The 15,853-nt window shown below is 41.2% G+C and overlaps 1 protein-coding gene across 1 annotated transcript in view; it reads left to right on the top strand.

Annotated features, from left to right (window-relative positions):
- Nucleotides 1-15,853, top strand: part of PITPNC1 (phosphatidylinositol transfer protein cytoplasmic 1) — a gene marked incomplete at its 5' end in the record, with an annotated part of 82,923 nt that overhangs the window by 55,029 nt on the left and 12,041 nt on the right. Inside the window, 1 exon segment of the mRNA XM_086473828.1 lies at nt 10,751-10,846. Within this exon segment, the coding sequence (XP_086329954.1) occupies nt 10,751-10,846 (96 nt within the window).

The following is a 15,853-nucleotide window of genomic DNA, read 5'->3' as shown; positions in this document are numbered from 1 at the left end:
AAGAATGGCTTCTGTCTAGGGGTTGTACATCTTCCAGTCTGGGGAAAAGGCCTGATCAGGCTTTTATCTTTGCACCTACCTGGGTGTCCAGTTCATTGATAGCTTGCAGAGTAGTTACCTCCGAAGCACCGCGCGATGAGGGGTTCGTGTACCCAACTTCCCTTCTGCGTCTCACCTTCTACTTGTTACTTCTCTAAATGCAACGTAATTCACGTATGTGAATTTAGACCTGATGAACCTTTATGGAGAGAAAAGATTACTCCTTTTGTGTGTGTGTGTGATTGTATTCCACTTTATCTGTTTCACATTATTCTTCCTGAGTAAAGGGGATTGAATTCAAAGGAGCTGTTGGGAAGAGCAAACAGGAAACTAAACAATGGTCAGAGACGAGAGATCTCGGTAAACAGCTTCAGGGGAACAATGGCTGGACTGCTGAGGGGATGCTTTGGGCAATCCCTTACCAAAAGTTAAAAAGCTCTCTGAGTTAGAGCATAGAGGTGAAAAGGATAATTAACGATGCAAAATCCTCTCCAGAGGAAGAGTGGGAGAGAGTAGCCAGCAGCTGCTGGTTGGGAGATGCTGGGGAATAGACGGGACGAGGTCAGTCGGACTGTGCTGCCCTGACAGGGAGCAAAGCAAAGGGTAACGTTTGGTAAAGCCAGGCATGTAAAGATCCAACCCATGGATTAATGCACAGGTGTCTCTCTGTATGTTTCATTTAACATGCTCTAAACAGTCGTTTGGTGCAGACGTATGGGAAAAGGTTTCTTGTAGGTGTGAAACACAGGTTAAAATGTCTGGAAAATTGATCTGTAATACAGAGACCTAATGAGAGAGTGTTTAAACTCATCCTTGGGAAGGAGGGTGGCAGTAAAGCAGATTGAAAGGCTCTGTGTCTCAGACCCCTTCAAGTTTCTAGGGGTGTCCCTCCAGCAGCCCTGCTGAGGTTAAGGTGTTCCGCTGCCCAGATGGGAGGTACGTTTCCCGAAGCACTTTGGCCCACGTGTTCGTAGGGCTGACAGCTGTTGCGCTGCTTACGGCGGGGTAATTACATGGGAAGGAACAAGGTGTAATTTTGAATAATGCTTCTGGCATACAGACGCTTCCCCAACGGGAGTATGACAGAGAGCCTGTATTAGCCACCAGATACCAACAACTTTTCAGTCACTACTAGTCTAAGCCAGGTCAGCGAGAGAGGGAAAAAAAAAAAGAAGGGTATTACATGACCAAATCTCTGAGCGTTCTGTAATTTATGCACTTTTTAATGTTCGCTTCGGCTTTTTGGCAGCGCTGTGATTCAGAGCAAGCCCACACCTTTGGTTTCGGGCGGTGCAGATAGTTTCCTGGTACATTATAATGTCAGCAGTGAGAAGACACGTTTTGTACTGACACCTAACAAAGGAAGAGCTGAAGCTATTTAATCAGTGAATTTTCAAATTTTTTTTGCTGTGTGTCAGCCTTGTGGCTAAAATACTATGAACCAAGCGCTGAATACTCAATCAGTGAATTTAAGAATAAAGTAATGCAGAGGTAGGATACTCAGATGAGGTAAATCAAATAATCTCTACTCTGCTTGAATCCGGCTCTTCAAATGTAATTTTTACCGGAGTGCCAGTGGGGTAATGATACATTACATTTATATTGCGGTACCCGAGTCACAGACTAGGCAAATATTTACCAAGATTAACAGATTTAATTGACCCTTACTTGAACTGAGGTGGAGAAGGAGAAGCTGAATTAGGGGACTGCGCTCCAGCCCTAATTTCCATGATTTGGTAGTTCTGAGAGCTATGCTGCTCACCAGTGGGAACACATTAGAGCGATGGAAGATCTGCATTTTCTGCTCTTGATCCAGTGACGCAGATGTGGTTGGGACAGCACTGAAATGCTGGAAGGGCAGTAAATAGGGAGAGACCGAGCCTGTGGAGAGACTTCTATTAAACCAAACACCTGAAACTAGGACTGAGTCGATCTTGTTTCTGTTACTCAATGTGTAGGCTTACACCTCACTTAAGAAAACACGATGTGTGTTTCTCCTTTGTATCAGACAAGTTTAGATTCAATTTCACTATGTTTGCCCGGTCAGAAAACAACAGGAAACGGCATCCATTGGTGCAGATTTCCATAGATACGCTATATTTTTCTTCATTGCAACTATCAACCTTGGCTGGTAAAGAAATAATTAATCAAAAAATAAATCTGTAAATTTTGCAGTTGTCATGCAAAATATACTGAATGAATACTAATACTACGGTAACGAGGGTGATAATGCATGTCTAATAGTAACGATTTCTAGATATAGTTATATACAGTTTTTTTGAAGTCTTTGATCTAGTCTTCATTTCCATGCTATCTAATGAAGTAGCCATTGATTGTGAAAAGCAATAATTAGATATAAGGGTACTAAAGCTAATTCCATTGATCGGTGGAAGAAAGCAATATGAATGCTCTCGCGTTCCTGTTGTCATTTGGCAAGCTAGTGGTATGTTACTAGAATTATTTACCACGTTGCATTGGCTGGTAAAATTCTACCTAATTGCTGCAATATATCTTGATGCAAAAGTCCTCCTGATTTTTCTTCCCAGTTGTTGTGATGGAAGAAACTAGTGAAAGATAGCGATACCTGCTTTGGAATTTGATTTTTCTACATCTTAGACCTTGTAATCATTTTGACTGTTTAAATGCGCTTCAAGCACTGCTGTGCTGATCTGTCCACACAATAGTGCTTGCACAAACACAAAAATTGCCAAAAAGAGCAATGGCCAATAAACCCTTTATCTCGATAAAACATTGTGTGGGTGGTGGTAGTGCAGCGCCCTAAATCCATCCGGTTGTGATTTCTGGTGCTACAGCACAGCTGATTTGGCTGTTCACATGGCAACTCTCTCCTTGGAAAGACACCACCAGTGTTGGATGAACCTGTTAGTGCCTCAGATATTGTCACTGCCACCTCGCAGCTTTATAGCTTAGTGTCACCTTTATGGTGTTAGTAACTAGGCCAATGAGTCAGGCCATTCAGTGCTTCCTCCTATGGGTCTTCTTAAAAGCAAACATCTTAGTTTAAAGAGAAGTTTTATTTTTATTTTACTTCTATTTTAAATTACAAAACGGAATTTCTAAAAATTACAGTGTGTTGTAAAAGGTGAATGGCGCTGTAGGTGGTGTCTGCAGAGCACGTGAAAGCGTTGCTTCCCCGTGGCGTCGTTAGCTGCTTACCGGAGTCAAGGTTGCAGCGGGAGCTGCTGGGGGGAGGAGGTGCAGGTCCCTACAGCAGACAGCCTCAGCGAACGCCGACAAGCTATAAAAGCGCGTGTTAATCACTCCGTGCACCCTTTTTCCCATGAGAAAAATGAGCGATTAGGGAATTCGAATATAGATCCACAAAGTCTGTATTTTGGATATTAAAACCAGAAGTTAAATACAAGAGAATTCTTAAGGTTTTCCAATTAGTGAACTGTCAGAAATCACAGGTGGGAGTGGTGGGAGTTACTGCCTGTTTGTGAATAAATGATTAATCTGTGGTTTTCATGACCAGACTTTGTTAACCTCCTTTTTAATTTGGGCAGATACTACTTTCTTTTAACAGTCAATTGATTTATGTCAGTATTTATGTCACATGAGGCTGCCTCTATGCTGAACCCTGTACCGCTCCCACTGTTCTCCCGTCTCTATTCTTAATATTTCAGTGTATGCTACAGACACACATTTTGAGGGGGTTTTTTATATTTTAGTGGGGAATGCACCAACTTAGGCTTTCTGTTGATTGCAAAGGATCCACCACATGGCTCTGGGAGATACTGTACTCAGTGCACAACGATCCCACGTGCTGCAGCTCTGCGCCTGTTCTTCCATGCCACTGCCTGGTCCTGGTGAAAATTTCTAAATTTTCCGTCTGTAGCTGAAGGCAGAGGGAAGGTAGAGTGAAGGCAGACACTGTTCAAGCAAATCACTGAATCGTAGAGACATTTCAATTTGCCTGTTTGTTGCAGAAGGATCGTTATGGGGTTTGTTGTTCTGTTTTGTTTTTTAGTCACAGAATTAATTTCGGCTGATATTTGGGCAGTGAATTTTTACCATCTGATAGCGTCTGGGGAAAGTACAAAAGTACAGCTTGTCAAAAATAATCCAACAGTTGTCAGTAATGGAAATTCACTGCATGTAAAACTTGGGTTTTGTAGCATAACATTTTGCTCTGGAAAACTCAGTGGCTGGATCTTGATTATTAAAGAATAACGTGTAACATCTTAAAATAGCGCAGTCTGTCTTTTTGTTAAAGGGCCATGGTATTTGTTAGCAAGAATAACATCACTCTTAAGGGTAACGGAGGTGTGGGGTAAAGGCAGAGTTGTGTTTCAAGATGACAAAGTGTGAGTATCCTGGGGCGAGCTTTTCTAAGCGAGGGCTCAGTAATGCTGATGGTCCTCGGAGCTACAGCTCTAATTCTTTGTCAGCCAAGAGAAAAATACGTTATTGCCTTTCAAAGATAAGACAGTGTTGAAAAGCCATGTCTCAGGATGCCCACTTGCCAAACAAAAAAGAGAGGTAGTTCTGGGTTCCCTAGAGTCATGAATGAGCACCAGCATTACGTGACACATGAATAGCCTGAGCACGCTCAGACCAGCCAGCTAATGGTGGGTATTGCTTGATACCGACCGAAGCAGATTGCAGTGCCACCACTTAGGGTCAGAAAACCCCGTCTTGACAGTGAGTTCTAGTTCTGCAGCCCTACAAGTGACCGAGTGTGGCTCATTCATCCCACTTCATCCTTAGTGTCTGTCGCTGCAGTGTTGGTCGTGAAACATTTGGCCAAAGTAAAATACGTTTGAGGTATGGCCAGCGAAGAGGAAAAGCTGTTTCTAGTTTTGCTGGGTTTAGGGTGGTTTTTTCCCATATTTTTGTCTCCTGTCTTAGTAACAAGGAACTAGGTTGTAACAAACTCCAATATAGCACATGTAAATTAAATGTAAATTTGCTATTTAAGGAAACTGCCATGAAACAGTGATTTCAGCTGAAATGGATTCAGCTGTGCCCTGGCTTAGCCTCGCCGCACTACAGGATATCATTCTGCAAATTGTCTAAAGGACTGCTCGGCGTCACTGCAAAACGTGTCGCAATCAGCGCTAGGTCACTCGTAGGGATGATTTTATCTGCACCTGGGCTGCTTCTGTGTGATGGTACTGAGCATTTGTTTGGCACCTGTATCATTTGCAATGAAAAATCTTGGGTTTGTGAAGCTTTCCCCCTCCAGTAAGTCTCAAAAAATACAGGCAAACAAGTGAGAGGTTAGCCTGAAATTCCTTCTGTGCGAAAAGCTCTTTCTGTCGAACATAACCACAAATAGTATGTCCCAAGCACATATGGCTATCGCAGAACATAAGATAAGGCCCATACTGACAGAGGGTGTGAACAAGTAGTGTGGTTGTGCCTCTACTTTGCGATTTTCTAAATGAGCTACTGAAGTTCATCAGTAAATCTAGCACTTGAAATAGATGTGACTTAAAAAAACCCCTAAGCCCAGTAAATATTATTGATAGTCTCTTGTGGTCTTGGAAGGACAGCTACTTTGACATAATTACATAAAAATACATTTCTCTATTCAGAAAGTACAAACTTAAATGAGATATTTTATAGGAGATGGAATAATAGAGGAGTCGTGACATGGAGATAAAAAGGAGCTGGGAGCAAGGCGGCTGATAAGGATGTAGCTGCCTCTGCGGCAGACGGTGCTGTTCCCATGCTGTTCGGCGAGCCAGACTCACTGGTGTCAGGGAGAGGCACAATCCTTTTCTGTAGAAGAATTACGTGTGTCCACATAATTAGTTTTCACCAGTGAACAGGTTTGAAATGGGTCAGTTCCTGTAATCTTTGCCCAAGTAAATCTCAAAAGCAAATTAACAGACTTTGGGGGTAACTGAGGTTGGAACAAGACTTTACTGCAAAGTTATATACTGAATAAAACTCCACAGATTGAGTTCTGAGTAGGTGTTCTTTTATTTTAGACCAAATTTTCTTTCACAAAAGTGAGAGTTCAGGTGGACCAGATGACACAACAGCTAAAGGATGCTGTAGTAATAAATTGGAGACTAGCCGGGAGTCCTGGTGATGGCAATCTAAGGAGATCAGAATTTCGAGGTGGAGAGTAGGTTTTGTGCCAGATTTTATCTGTTTTAATAACTTAATATATATATATATTCTTGCAGTCCTTAGTGCGGTGATACCTCTAACTTTCACATACTATGAAATCTAGATTTAAACCACCCCACAAATGATGGATACAGACGTGTTCTACTCGCAGCACTCGTCATCGTGTGAATTGCTCAATACCTGCAAGTCGCACAGCCAGCCTACATCCCAGAGAAAACCCAAACACTTCAGTGAAATATCAATATTTGAATTAAAAAGAAGCACGTGTGTTGCATATACACGTTTAAGCTTGGGGGCTCCTCTAGCTGTATACCTTTTTTTTTTTTTTTTTTCCAGTTTTCTTGAAGCTCGATGACAATGGGTGAATCTGTACAATAGTGAGAAAGGCAGAGATAAATTTAATTTAATTTCAAATTCTAATGTTTAAAGGTATTTTTGTCATTCATGTCATAGCCTGCCTGTCCCACTAAGATGTCATTCTGTGATGTCTACAAAGTCAAGCTTTAAGTTTTTTGGGGCGTCTGTTAGCTTTGTTGGCAGGGCAGGGAAAATGGGAGGCGGAGGGAGAAGAACGGTGCTTTCAGGCATAGATGTTAACCCAAAGAAGGATTTAATAGAAGAGGAAATTTGATTTACAGTAGAAACACTCATCTCAAATCGCTACGACATGTTGTACGTTGAACAATGTAGTTATTCTGGCTTAAGTCTATAGAAGAGCACAGGTGCCTGATTGCTTAGCGCGTGGGGCAGTAGTGATGTGTGCTGCCGGACTGCCTGCCTGTAATTAACTTAGGGGTGCTCAGCTTTTTTGGAAAAAAAAAAAAAAGAAATCTTTTAGCTTTTATCTGTTTCATTTCTCTGCCTTAGCTGCATTTCTCAGCGATGGCCAATTATCTGGATCTAACATAAGTAAGAAAAACACTGAGATCTTCTCTCACCCAAAGCCTCACAAGGGACAGAAAAATAGCTTCCAGAAAAAAGCACACCCATGTCCAAACTTGTTTGTTTATAGTATTGAATTGTCTATATTGGTTGCCTTATGACTTTCATCTCTAACAAATCGACCTGTTACTTAACTCTTTCCACAGGAAATTTTATGCCCTGTATGTATTAGTGTTTAAAATGCACATTAGCTGCCTTATCACAGCTTCTGGCCACAAACTCCTTGTATCTAGGCTGGTAAAAACCCATTTTGTAGTAAAGACAGCGATGAACAACTTCCCAGCTGGTAATCCCTTGAAGGCTGCCTTTGCTCTCGATGGTAGAAAAAGAACATCACAAGGGAGACTCCTATGTTGTGAAACAAAGCCGAGCCAAGCAAGCACAGATTTGACCCCCGGAGTCCTGGTAGTGTAGATGGGGAAGGAGTTTGCCAGCATGAATGTAATCAATGGATTCAGCAGACTCTGGCTTTGTACTGTTTATATCCAAACTAGGTGGTCATTGGCCATGAAACTTAAATTTTGGATTAGCTACACCCGAAGGAGGTTGATGCCAGCAACTCAGCCTGAAGATAGAAGAAAAATGGGAAAGGAGCTTGTAGAAAAAATACTAAATTTGTTGTTGATTTACCCTCGTCTCATAACCTGACTTTCTGTTCTGACTTTGGCTACAAGGAGAAGAGGAGTCACTAGCCAAGTGTGTGCTCTAGGACATGTCATTGTAGGTCATGAGGAGAACAGAGGAGAGATATTTAAATACACCAGCACTTACATGTCTGCAGTATCCTGTGTGATCTCTTTCCTGAGGTACTAGAATCATCTGCTGGGGGGGGGGGGGGGGGGGGGGTGTGTGTTACAATTTTCCCCCAAAGAAACTGTTGACAATTGTGAAGGTGACCCAATTAAAATATTTCTTCCACTTTTTGTCATTCTGTGGGTGAATAATGATCAGTTTTCGTTCCTCTTAGGAGGGGAAATATGTAAATGTTTGGCTGTTGTAAAAAAGCTGTCACAACCCCCACCCCCCGCGACCCCCCAAAAAATCAAAACCTACAGCAAATAGGACACTTCAGCCTGAATGTTACTCTTTGTTTTCCATTTGATTGTGTATTTCAATCTCAGTTAATTACTTGGCTTCAAAATGTAAAGCCTGTCCAGTTCTTTCCAATATAATATTTAATATTCTGCCATTCTGCATCATCTTCTTAAGGATACAGATTGTTCTCACCATTCATTTTCTGCACATTTGCAAATACAGTTGCACAGATTGGGAGCCTTATGCTTCTTTTCGTGGCCTTTAATCTCTTCCTTTAAAACTTTTAAATTTCTCTAGTCTCTTTGATCACAAGCGCAATAAACCCGTCCTCCCTACAGGTTTTAAGACAATCCCGGATTATGTGGCTAGGAGAGGCAATAACAGAATCAGAGCTGAGAAAGAAATCAGTCTTGTTCTCTAATGACTTCTTATTTCCGCCTGCTGATAGAATGAGAAGATTAAATCTCTATCTGCAAATCTTGTGAGGATAATCAAAGAAGGGGAGAAGCATAAATGATTAGACAACAACTTCTGCCAGCAAAGGGAAGTGAGAATGTCATTCAGCAAACTTTTGGAGTGGAGGAAATGGTCAGGGGTAGCCTAAGCAGCAAATAAAGAGTAGTTGAAATGGTTGAAAAATTCCTCCTGGTCTTGACAGATTGGCAAAGGCATCTGTCATCCCCACTTCTGTCAAAGCATTTTAAAACTACATTACTTAGAGGTGCAACATGTGGATCAAGCTGGTGACAGAGCAGGGCACGTTTCTTCAGGTAATAGTCCCAATTTAGGTCCTTGCCACTGTGCAGAGATCTGCGTGTGCTTAAATTTATTAGGCTTGTGCTTAAGCCATGTACTGATTCAGAGCCTCAGCTGACCTGGTAATGTCCGTTTAAGAGAAATCTCCATTACTTTATTTAAAGCTCAGAGATTTTGATGAAATGCATCTTGTTCCAGAAATAGTTCAACTGATTTCATCAAGGGACTGCTGTGTATATCTGAATTTGTTTAGGAAAAAAAGCAAGCGAGGAAGCTTATAAAAAGCAACCCATGTTATATATATAAAACGTAAAAGTTACTTTAAAAATGTTCCCCAATTCTAAGGAAGAGCACTACAGGGGAAGGACCTCTCAGCTCAAATTTGTTCAAATAATCAACGTAGTTTTTTGCAAAACAAGGATTGGAGAAGGAACATGAGTACACAAATAAAACCAGACTGGAGATTCCCTTTGTTCTGTTCTTCTGCAGTTTCAGGCACACTAACGTTGCACATCCAGTTCGGTGGTGCCGTTTCTGTTCCAGTACTGTTAACTACCAAGACAAGCTAAAATTCTAGAGTCAAACTTCAGCTTTTTATTTATTGGAATTATGATTTCCTGAGCAATGTTGTTCTTCCCAGCTGGTATGCTTGTTCATTGTAGCCCATCACTCACTTCAAATGCGTCGAACGGGCAGCCGTGTTTCTTTCTGAAATGAGGAAGCAGCATTCTTGTTACTGCATAGTCGCTGGCATTTGGTATTTTCAACTGTTCCTCTAGGATGAGATGAAATTAGCAGAGCATTCACTACATTTATTTTTAAAAAAATAAAACAAAGATATTTATGCTTCCTGGAAACGTTAGCTGTAGAACATTGTGCCCCAAAGGAGAAAACACATCGTTAGCTTGTTACTGATCTTGACAGCATACACAACTTCCCTGAATTTTATGGCACTGATTCATGATAGCCTTTTAACTAGTCACTATTTCCAAGTCCCAGAATCGTGAGTAGGAATTTATTGCAGACATAGCCTAAGTCACATGGGTCACTAAGATGCCTAAATAATTAAATTACAGACCCAGGCACGGAAGCGTACTATGCTGCAGATGACAATGACCTGCGTTTTCGAAACATACCCCTCATTTGCGTAGAACAAGAGACTTGGTGTTCAAACCCAGCTCCTGAAGGACTGAAATGACAGTAAGCTCTACGTGCGCACAAACGGATGGTGCAAGTTTCCAGCTTCCCCTGAGGGCAGTTCAACCAAAATTCTGGTTCTCGGTATAACGGTAACGCAGCCTGACGGGTCCACGCAAAAGACCTGCATTTCATTATTGTCCCTAGAGTGAAAAGGTCAGAAACACCCAGAGTCCAGAAAGTCAGGGGTTTTACACAGTGATGGAATCGAGTTCAAAGGTTAGAGAGCACCATAAAACCAATCCTAGTTGTTGACTTTGCTATTTGTGACCGAAGCCTCCGCTCCTAAAAGTGCACGGAAGAAGAGCAGTGTGAGCGGTAAGTGCTGAACACGGTGTGTTGTATTTCAAGTCCACTGTCTCTTGATCTGACTAGTGGATCGTTCCAAGAAAAGCCTGGGGCATAATGCATCCAAACTGCTGTTAATCCTGCTTAGGAACACCTTGCTTATATGTGGTCTGGAGAACACCCATTTTCTTCCCTTTGATGTCTGCAGAAGGTAGAGAATGTGACTGTGTCCCTGCAGAAACTGCAGAGCCTTACATCAGAGGCTGTGCAGGCGCAAGCCTAAGATACCTTGTGTTGCACAAGCCCTTGAAATGGTTTGTAACCATTCCAGGTGGATTTTGTAAGGGTGGTGTACTGATACACTGTTGAATTTCTTTCCCTCTTGCAGATTTTTGACAAAGAAGCTAAAGATCTGGAGCGAGAAGTCTGCTTCATTGATATTGCCAGCGATGAAATTCCTGAGCGCTATTACAAAGAATCAGAGGTGAGAGAGAACTTGATTGTGAAACGGTGAAGAAGGGAATGTGGGAGGCGCAGGAAAGCCTTGATAGGAATCAAAACAATCTTATTTTTGTAGGAAATCTTGGTGGTTAGTAGTATTTAAAAAGCTCTCGATTAGAGGGGAAGCAGATGGAAACCTCCTTGTCTAGATTGCCTGACGCTTCCTTTTGCAGATGATTCCTCCAACCTTTTGAAATGCTTTCGTACCCCTATCAGAACATATCCTGTACCGGACCTTTGATATTCAGCTGAATTCATTGAAAGCAGAAAAGGACTTTTCTTGGAATCACGAAGCTTAGTTAAGTGTTTGCGGGTCTGAGCAGTTTTAAACATTACTGTTGCCCTGTTTTGCATCCCGCTGTGAATAATAAGTCACGCGAAGTGTCTCAGCCCAGGCCAAGGACAGCTTCGCTGCGCTGAGAATAGGGTTGACGCACAGTTGCTCAGGGGCGACCATGACACAAGACGAAGAGGGACTGGAGCGTGCTGCAGACTGCAGTAAATCTGCCAGAAAGCATCAGTGGCAGCAGACACGTTCACTCTCCTAAAGTTCCCTTGAAAACTGCTTCCATGTATATTTGATAGCGCACATCTCTGAAGAGCGTGGGGTTTTTTAGGTCAATGCAATTCACTGTTTTGAAATGAGCAACCACCATGCGAATAAGGATGAGGTCTCAGTGTTTTAACCTCAGACTTGAAAAATGATGGTTCACAAGTAGCTGGAGAGGAATGATCGGATCTGTGCTTGCGTTTAATTTTGGAGATATGATTTGCCTCTGGAGCCAAGTGTATATTCATAGCTGGCAATGAGCATGGCAGCTGTTTGACTGTACAAAATGGGACTACATAATCATTTTTAGGATAGAAAATGAAGACTTGCCAATGAATATATTTCTATACCATCGGAGACACGATTTTCAGACTAAAAAAGCCAGGTACTTGTTATCTTCCATTTATAGATCCTATTTCAAATTTTATGTACGGGTCATAAAACAAAATTGGGTCTACAGGAGAACAAAAAGTAATTTTATTAGTTTCCTTAGGTAATGAAACCCATCTGTTTCGTACGAAAAATTATATAACACCTCATGAAGCAGCTTATTGGTCCCATCATTTTATCTGAACTCCATGGTCTTCTGGTTCCATTTCGGAGTGACTGGTGCTGTTGAACGGCTCAGCGTTTGGCTGTGTTTTAAGGAAACCATGTAAGATTTCTCATCTCAGCGTGTGCACTTCCAGAAATTGTAAACACGAAGGTAACATCTAGCTTTTCAGCTTTCCTTCCCATTTTTAATAGCTAACTATAGCCAACTATTAAGCATAATTTCCATATGATTAATCTTCTGATATAGAAAACCAGCCTCATGTTGAGAAAAGAATTTCAGTCTTTGTGTTGTTATTTCAAAGACAAATCAGAGACCTGATTCCAAACAAAATGGGATTTTATGTGAGTTTAAACAAAAATAGTCCAATATCTGCTGTTTTTTCTGTACTGGTGGATGATTTGCATGTTGGCTACCAAATTCTGTTTCGGAATTCATACAAAATAGTAAGAACAACTTAGCATTTAACTGTCACACACCGTAATTGATGATGAATTAATAGTAGTTGAATTCGGTATCTTCCAAAGTTTACAAACTATGGGGGTTTTATGCTACCATATGATGAACATGAAGCCAAATTCCCATTTCTGATGAGGCCTCTTACATAATTCAGGGACTATAAAAAGATTTTTAACGTTCGTAAATACAATTTCCATCTGTTTTCAATCAGAACAGCATAAAAATGTAACTCTATGTAAATGAGAAACGGTCTGTCTGTGTTTTCCAAATAACAGTTTCAGTGATAACTAAAAACCATTTACCGTAAGCTTTTGAAAGGTATTTTAGTTACACTAATAACAGCAGTTTGGCTGCTTTCAGATCATTTAATCTGAATTGATTCTAAGTTTAAAGATTAAAAGTGAAGTACAATCCTCGGGATTTAAGAATTAGATCCCATGGGATAAGTGTTCTGACTCCCATCCAGAAAGAGCAATGAGAATAATTTTAACTTCAGGCATGTTAGTAGTCTCTTCATTTCAATGGATCTTTGACATGCTTAAAATGAAGTGAGTTCTGTGCCAGTGTCGGCGTACTTAGCAGCTTCTAGAAATGAGCTTTCAGTTTCTTTTATATCCTGATGGAAGTGCATCCCTCTTCACGTGAAATATGCTTCAGTTTTTAACAGCAGATGTTGTTATTTAGTTGTGTTACTGTATGTTAGGGAGGTAGCTTAAGTAATTTAAAACTTTCACACCGTATTTCAACTGTTTGCTCTTTGTTAGCGCTTACGAGTCTGCTTGTAGATGGGTGATTTCTGATATGATCGGGCAGCACTAATTACATAGTTGCTCCTAAGCTGGCATTTGTGATTTCCAGTATTTTTAGCTCAGTTATCCTTTATAAGCTGTTTGGGTCAATAGACCTTTCTTTGAGTTAGTGCATCAAATAACTCATTGATGGTAACAGAATGAACAACAGCAGCTTTCGTGGCGGCGTTCTCATTTATATAAAGAGAGAATACGGTTGTGTATATCGATAGAGGTGACAATACTGCAGTTACCCCGGGAGGGTTCAGGAGATATCCAAGCGACCCACAGCATCAGGCTCGGTACAGACAAGTGAAGCAACCGTTCTCTGAACCCATGATCTAAAAGACCTGTTTTTCTGTTGCCCTGACATGACTCTTATAAATAGATCTATATTCTTCCTTCCATTGTAACTTACATAATAATGATTCACACATAAAAAGACAAAATGTATAAAACATCTTCGTGTGTATAATATTCCATGGGAGTTGCGCAGCTCATTTTGACTTGGGCTGGTACTGATGAGCGAGGAGAAGTGTGCCATGAAAATGTCATGACGGTCAAAGGGAAAATGATCGTATTTAACTTCGTCCATACCTGCTTTTTCTCTCCTAAATACGAACTAAAATTGAAAAGTCAAAAATATAGTTAGCTGGAGGCTTAAGGAGAGCTGTTGTTTCACTGAGGAGCACTTTAAAGGAACCTCTGCCAGTAATACTGAGCAGTCTCTTGACCAGATTCATCCGAGTGATTTGGATTCCCTTAAGAATGGAGGGCTTATATGTCAGTTTATGCACAAAAGGACTTAAATCACCAAGTAAACCGTGAATCAGGGGACTGTTTTGTCAGCTATTACAAACACAGAGTCCAGTTCTGTCTTCCATGGAGGTATACTGATCGCTGCTGTCAAAAGAGTTGCCCTTGAAGACTGCAAGAGGTACAACTGCAGCAATTCTGAGTATCCCAAAGCAGGTGGATTAATTTTAACTTAATGCCCATCTACAAACTTCATGGTGAAGAAGCCACCAGAATAGTTAGCAGTGCTGCCACATCTTAAATAAAGCTTTTTTTTTATTTTCACATGGACCTAAAAATCCTTAAACTTTTAAGAAGTTTAAATGTGAGGTTCCAAATTGAGAAAGCTTGAATCTAGATCCAAGCTAATGGGTTTGCCTGGGTTTCTGTGCAAAGTCACATGTGTTTCCAAATCTGAACGTACATATTGCATTGAATACAGAATTCTGTATTTCTGTATAAAGAATGTACAAGCCTACAGGTAAGACTGGCTGTACATTTTGTAAAGCCATTTCCTTATGGCTTTACCATCAATGAATATGTATCACCAGCCATCATGTATTCCCCATATAGACATATATATTTATCTGAATTCTAGAAAAGAATAAAGCTGAGCTGTGCCGAACAGCGAGGGCCTCAAGTGAACCTTTCACTGAAATGAAAGATTTACTGTAGATGTGAGCTGCTGAGCAACATGTTCTTCGCGAACATATTCAAGTTCTCAAAATGAACAGTGGTTCGTTTCCTGTTTATAGCAAAGCAGTTGAGTTGGACAAATGGAATAAACTCTCAAAGTTACCCCCAAACAGAAAGATTTCATGCAGCTGCTGCCGTTTTCTTCTTCAATTGCCGGCTTTTGTGAGTTTAACACAGCTGCACTGTACTAGGTCCAGCTTACTACTGTCCAGGTGCTTTCAGCATAACAAAACCTCTGTCACATTACGGAGCCAGAAAATTACGGGAGTTGAAATAATACAGCTGCCTCGGCCCCCTCCGTGGATGTGGGCAACACGTCAGTACGGTTGTTCAGTACAGGGCACAGCAAAAACAGATGAAAATTTCCTTTTCTTACTAACTTCAGTTGTGAGCTTACATAAAGGCTCGCTGGATTATCATATTTCAACACCTCAGAACTGTCCCAGTATTTACAATTCTGAAGTAGTTAGCTGGCTCGTCCAGAAAGCACATTTTAATGGAATTTCAAAAAGAGGAAAAAAAAAGAAAAAAGTCTTTAAAAAATGACTCCCCATAAATGTCTATAGTAGCATCTTTACATCGACCAGTCTTTCCAGAGCCCTAGCTGTGTAAGCTGAAATCCAGAACCTAGCCACAACAGCTGATGGTGAAATGCCAGATCACGTGTATTAACACCATGAAGGACTGGTTCTGAAATTCAAGATCAAACACAATGGTCTTCAGCTTAAAGGGGAGAAAAAATTTGACTGCGCTTCAAAAGCACAGTAGTGGAATACATTGCAATAGGAGTCTGAAAAACTAAATCCGTGCATTGGAAGGAAGGAAGGAAGGACCTGTTTGTGGGACATCCGAGTACCTCCCAGTAAGAGAACAGGATGCATGGCATAAGCACAATGCACTTTCACCTCTGGAGAGCGTGTTCAGCTTGGGGATCTTTTTCCATGCTAAAATGGCCACACAAGCAGCAAGTAATTTTCAAGACCGATCAGTGACAAGGCCAACAAGATGTTCCATGAGGCTTCCAGCGTACAGACAAAGGAGATGTCACCAGCTGCAGAATAGTGTGGCATCTGGAAATCATGCCCGACACCATGGCAAAGCTAAGGGGAAGCATGCCCGTTCAGATTTGGAAGTTTTCTGTGAACAATG

This window comes from Leptosomus discolor, chromosome 15 (assembly GCF_034619465.1).
Source record: "Leptosomus discolor isolate bLepDis1 chromosome 15, bLepDis1.hap2, whole genome shotgun sequence".
Classification (NCBI taxonomy): domain Eukaryota; kingdom Metazoa; phylum Chordata; class Aves; order Leptosomiformes; family Leptosomidae; genus Leptosomus; species Leptosomus discolor.
This window is presented reverse-complemented; position numbering and strand designations above follow the sequence as displayed.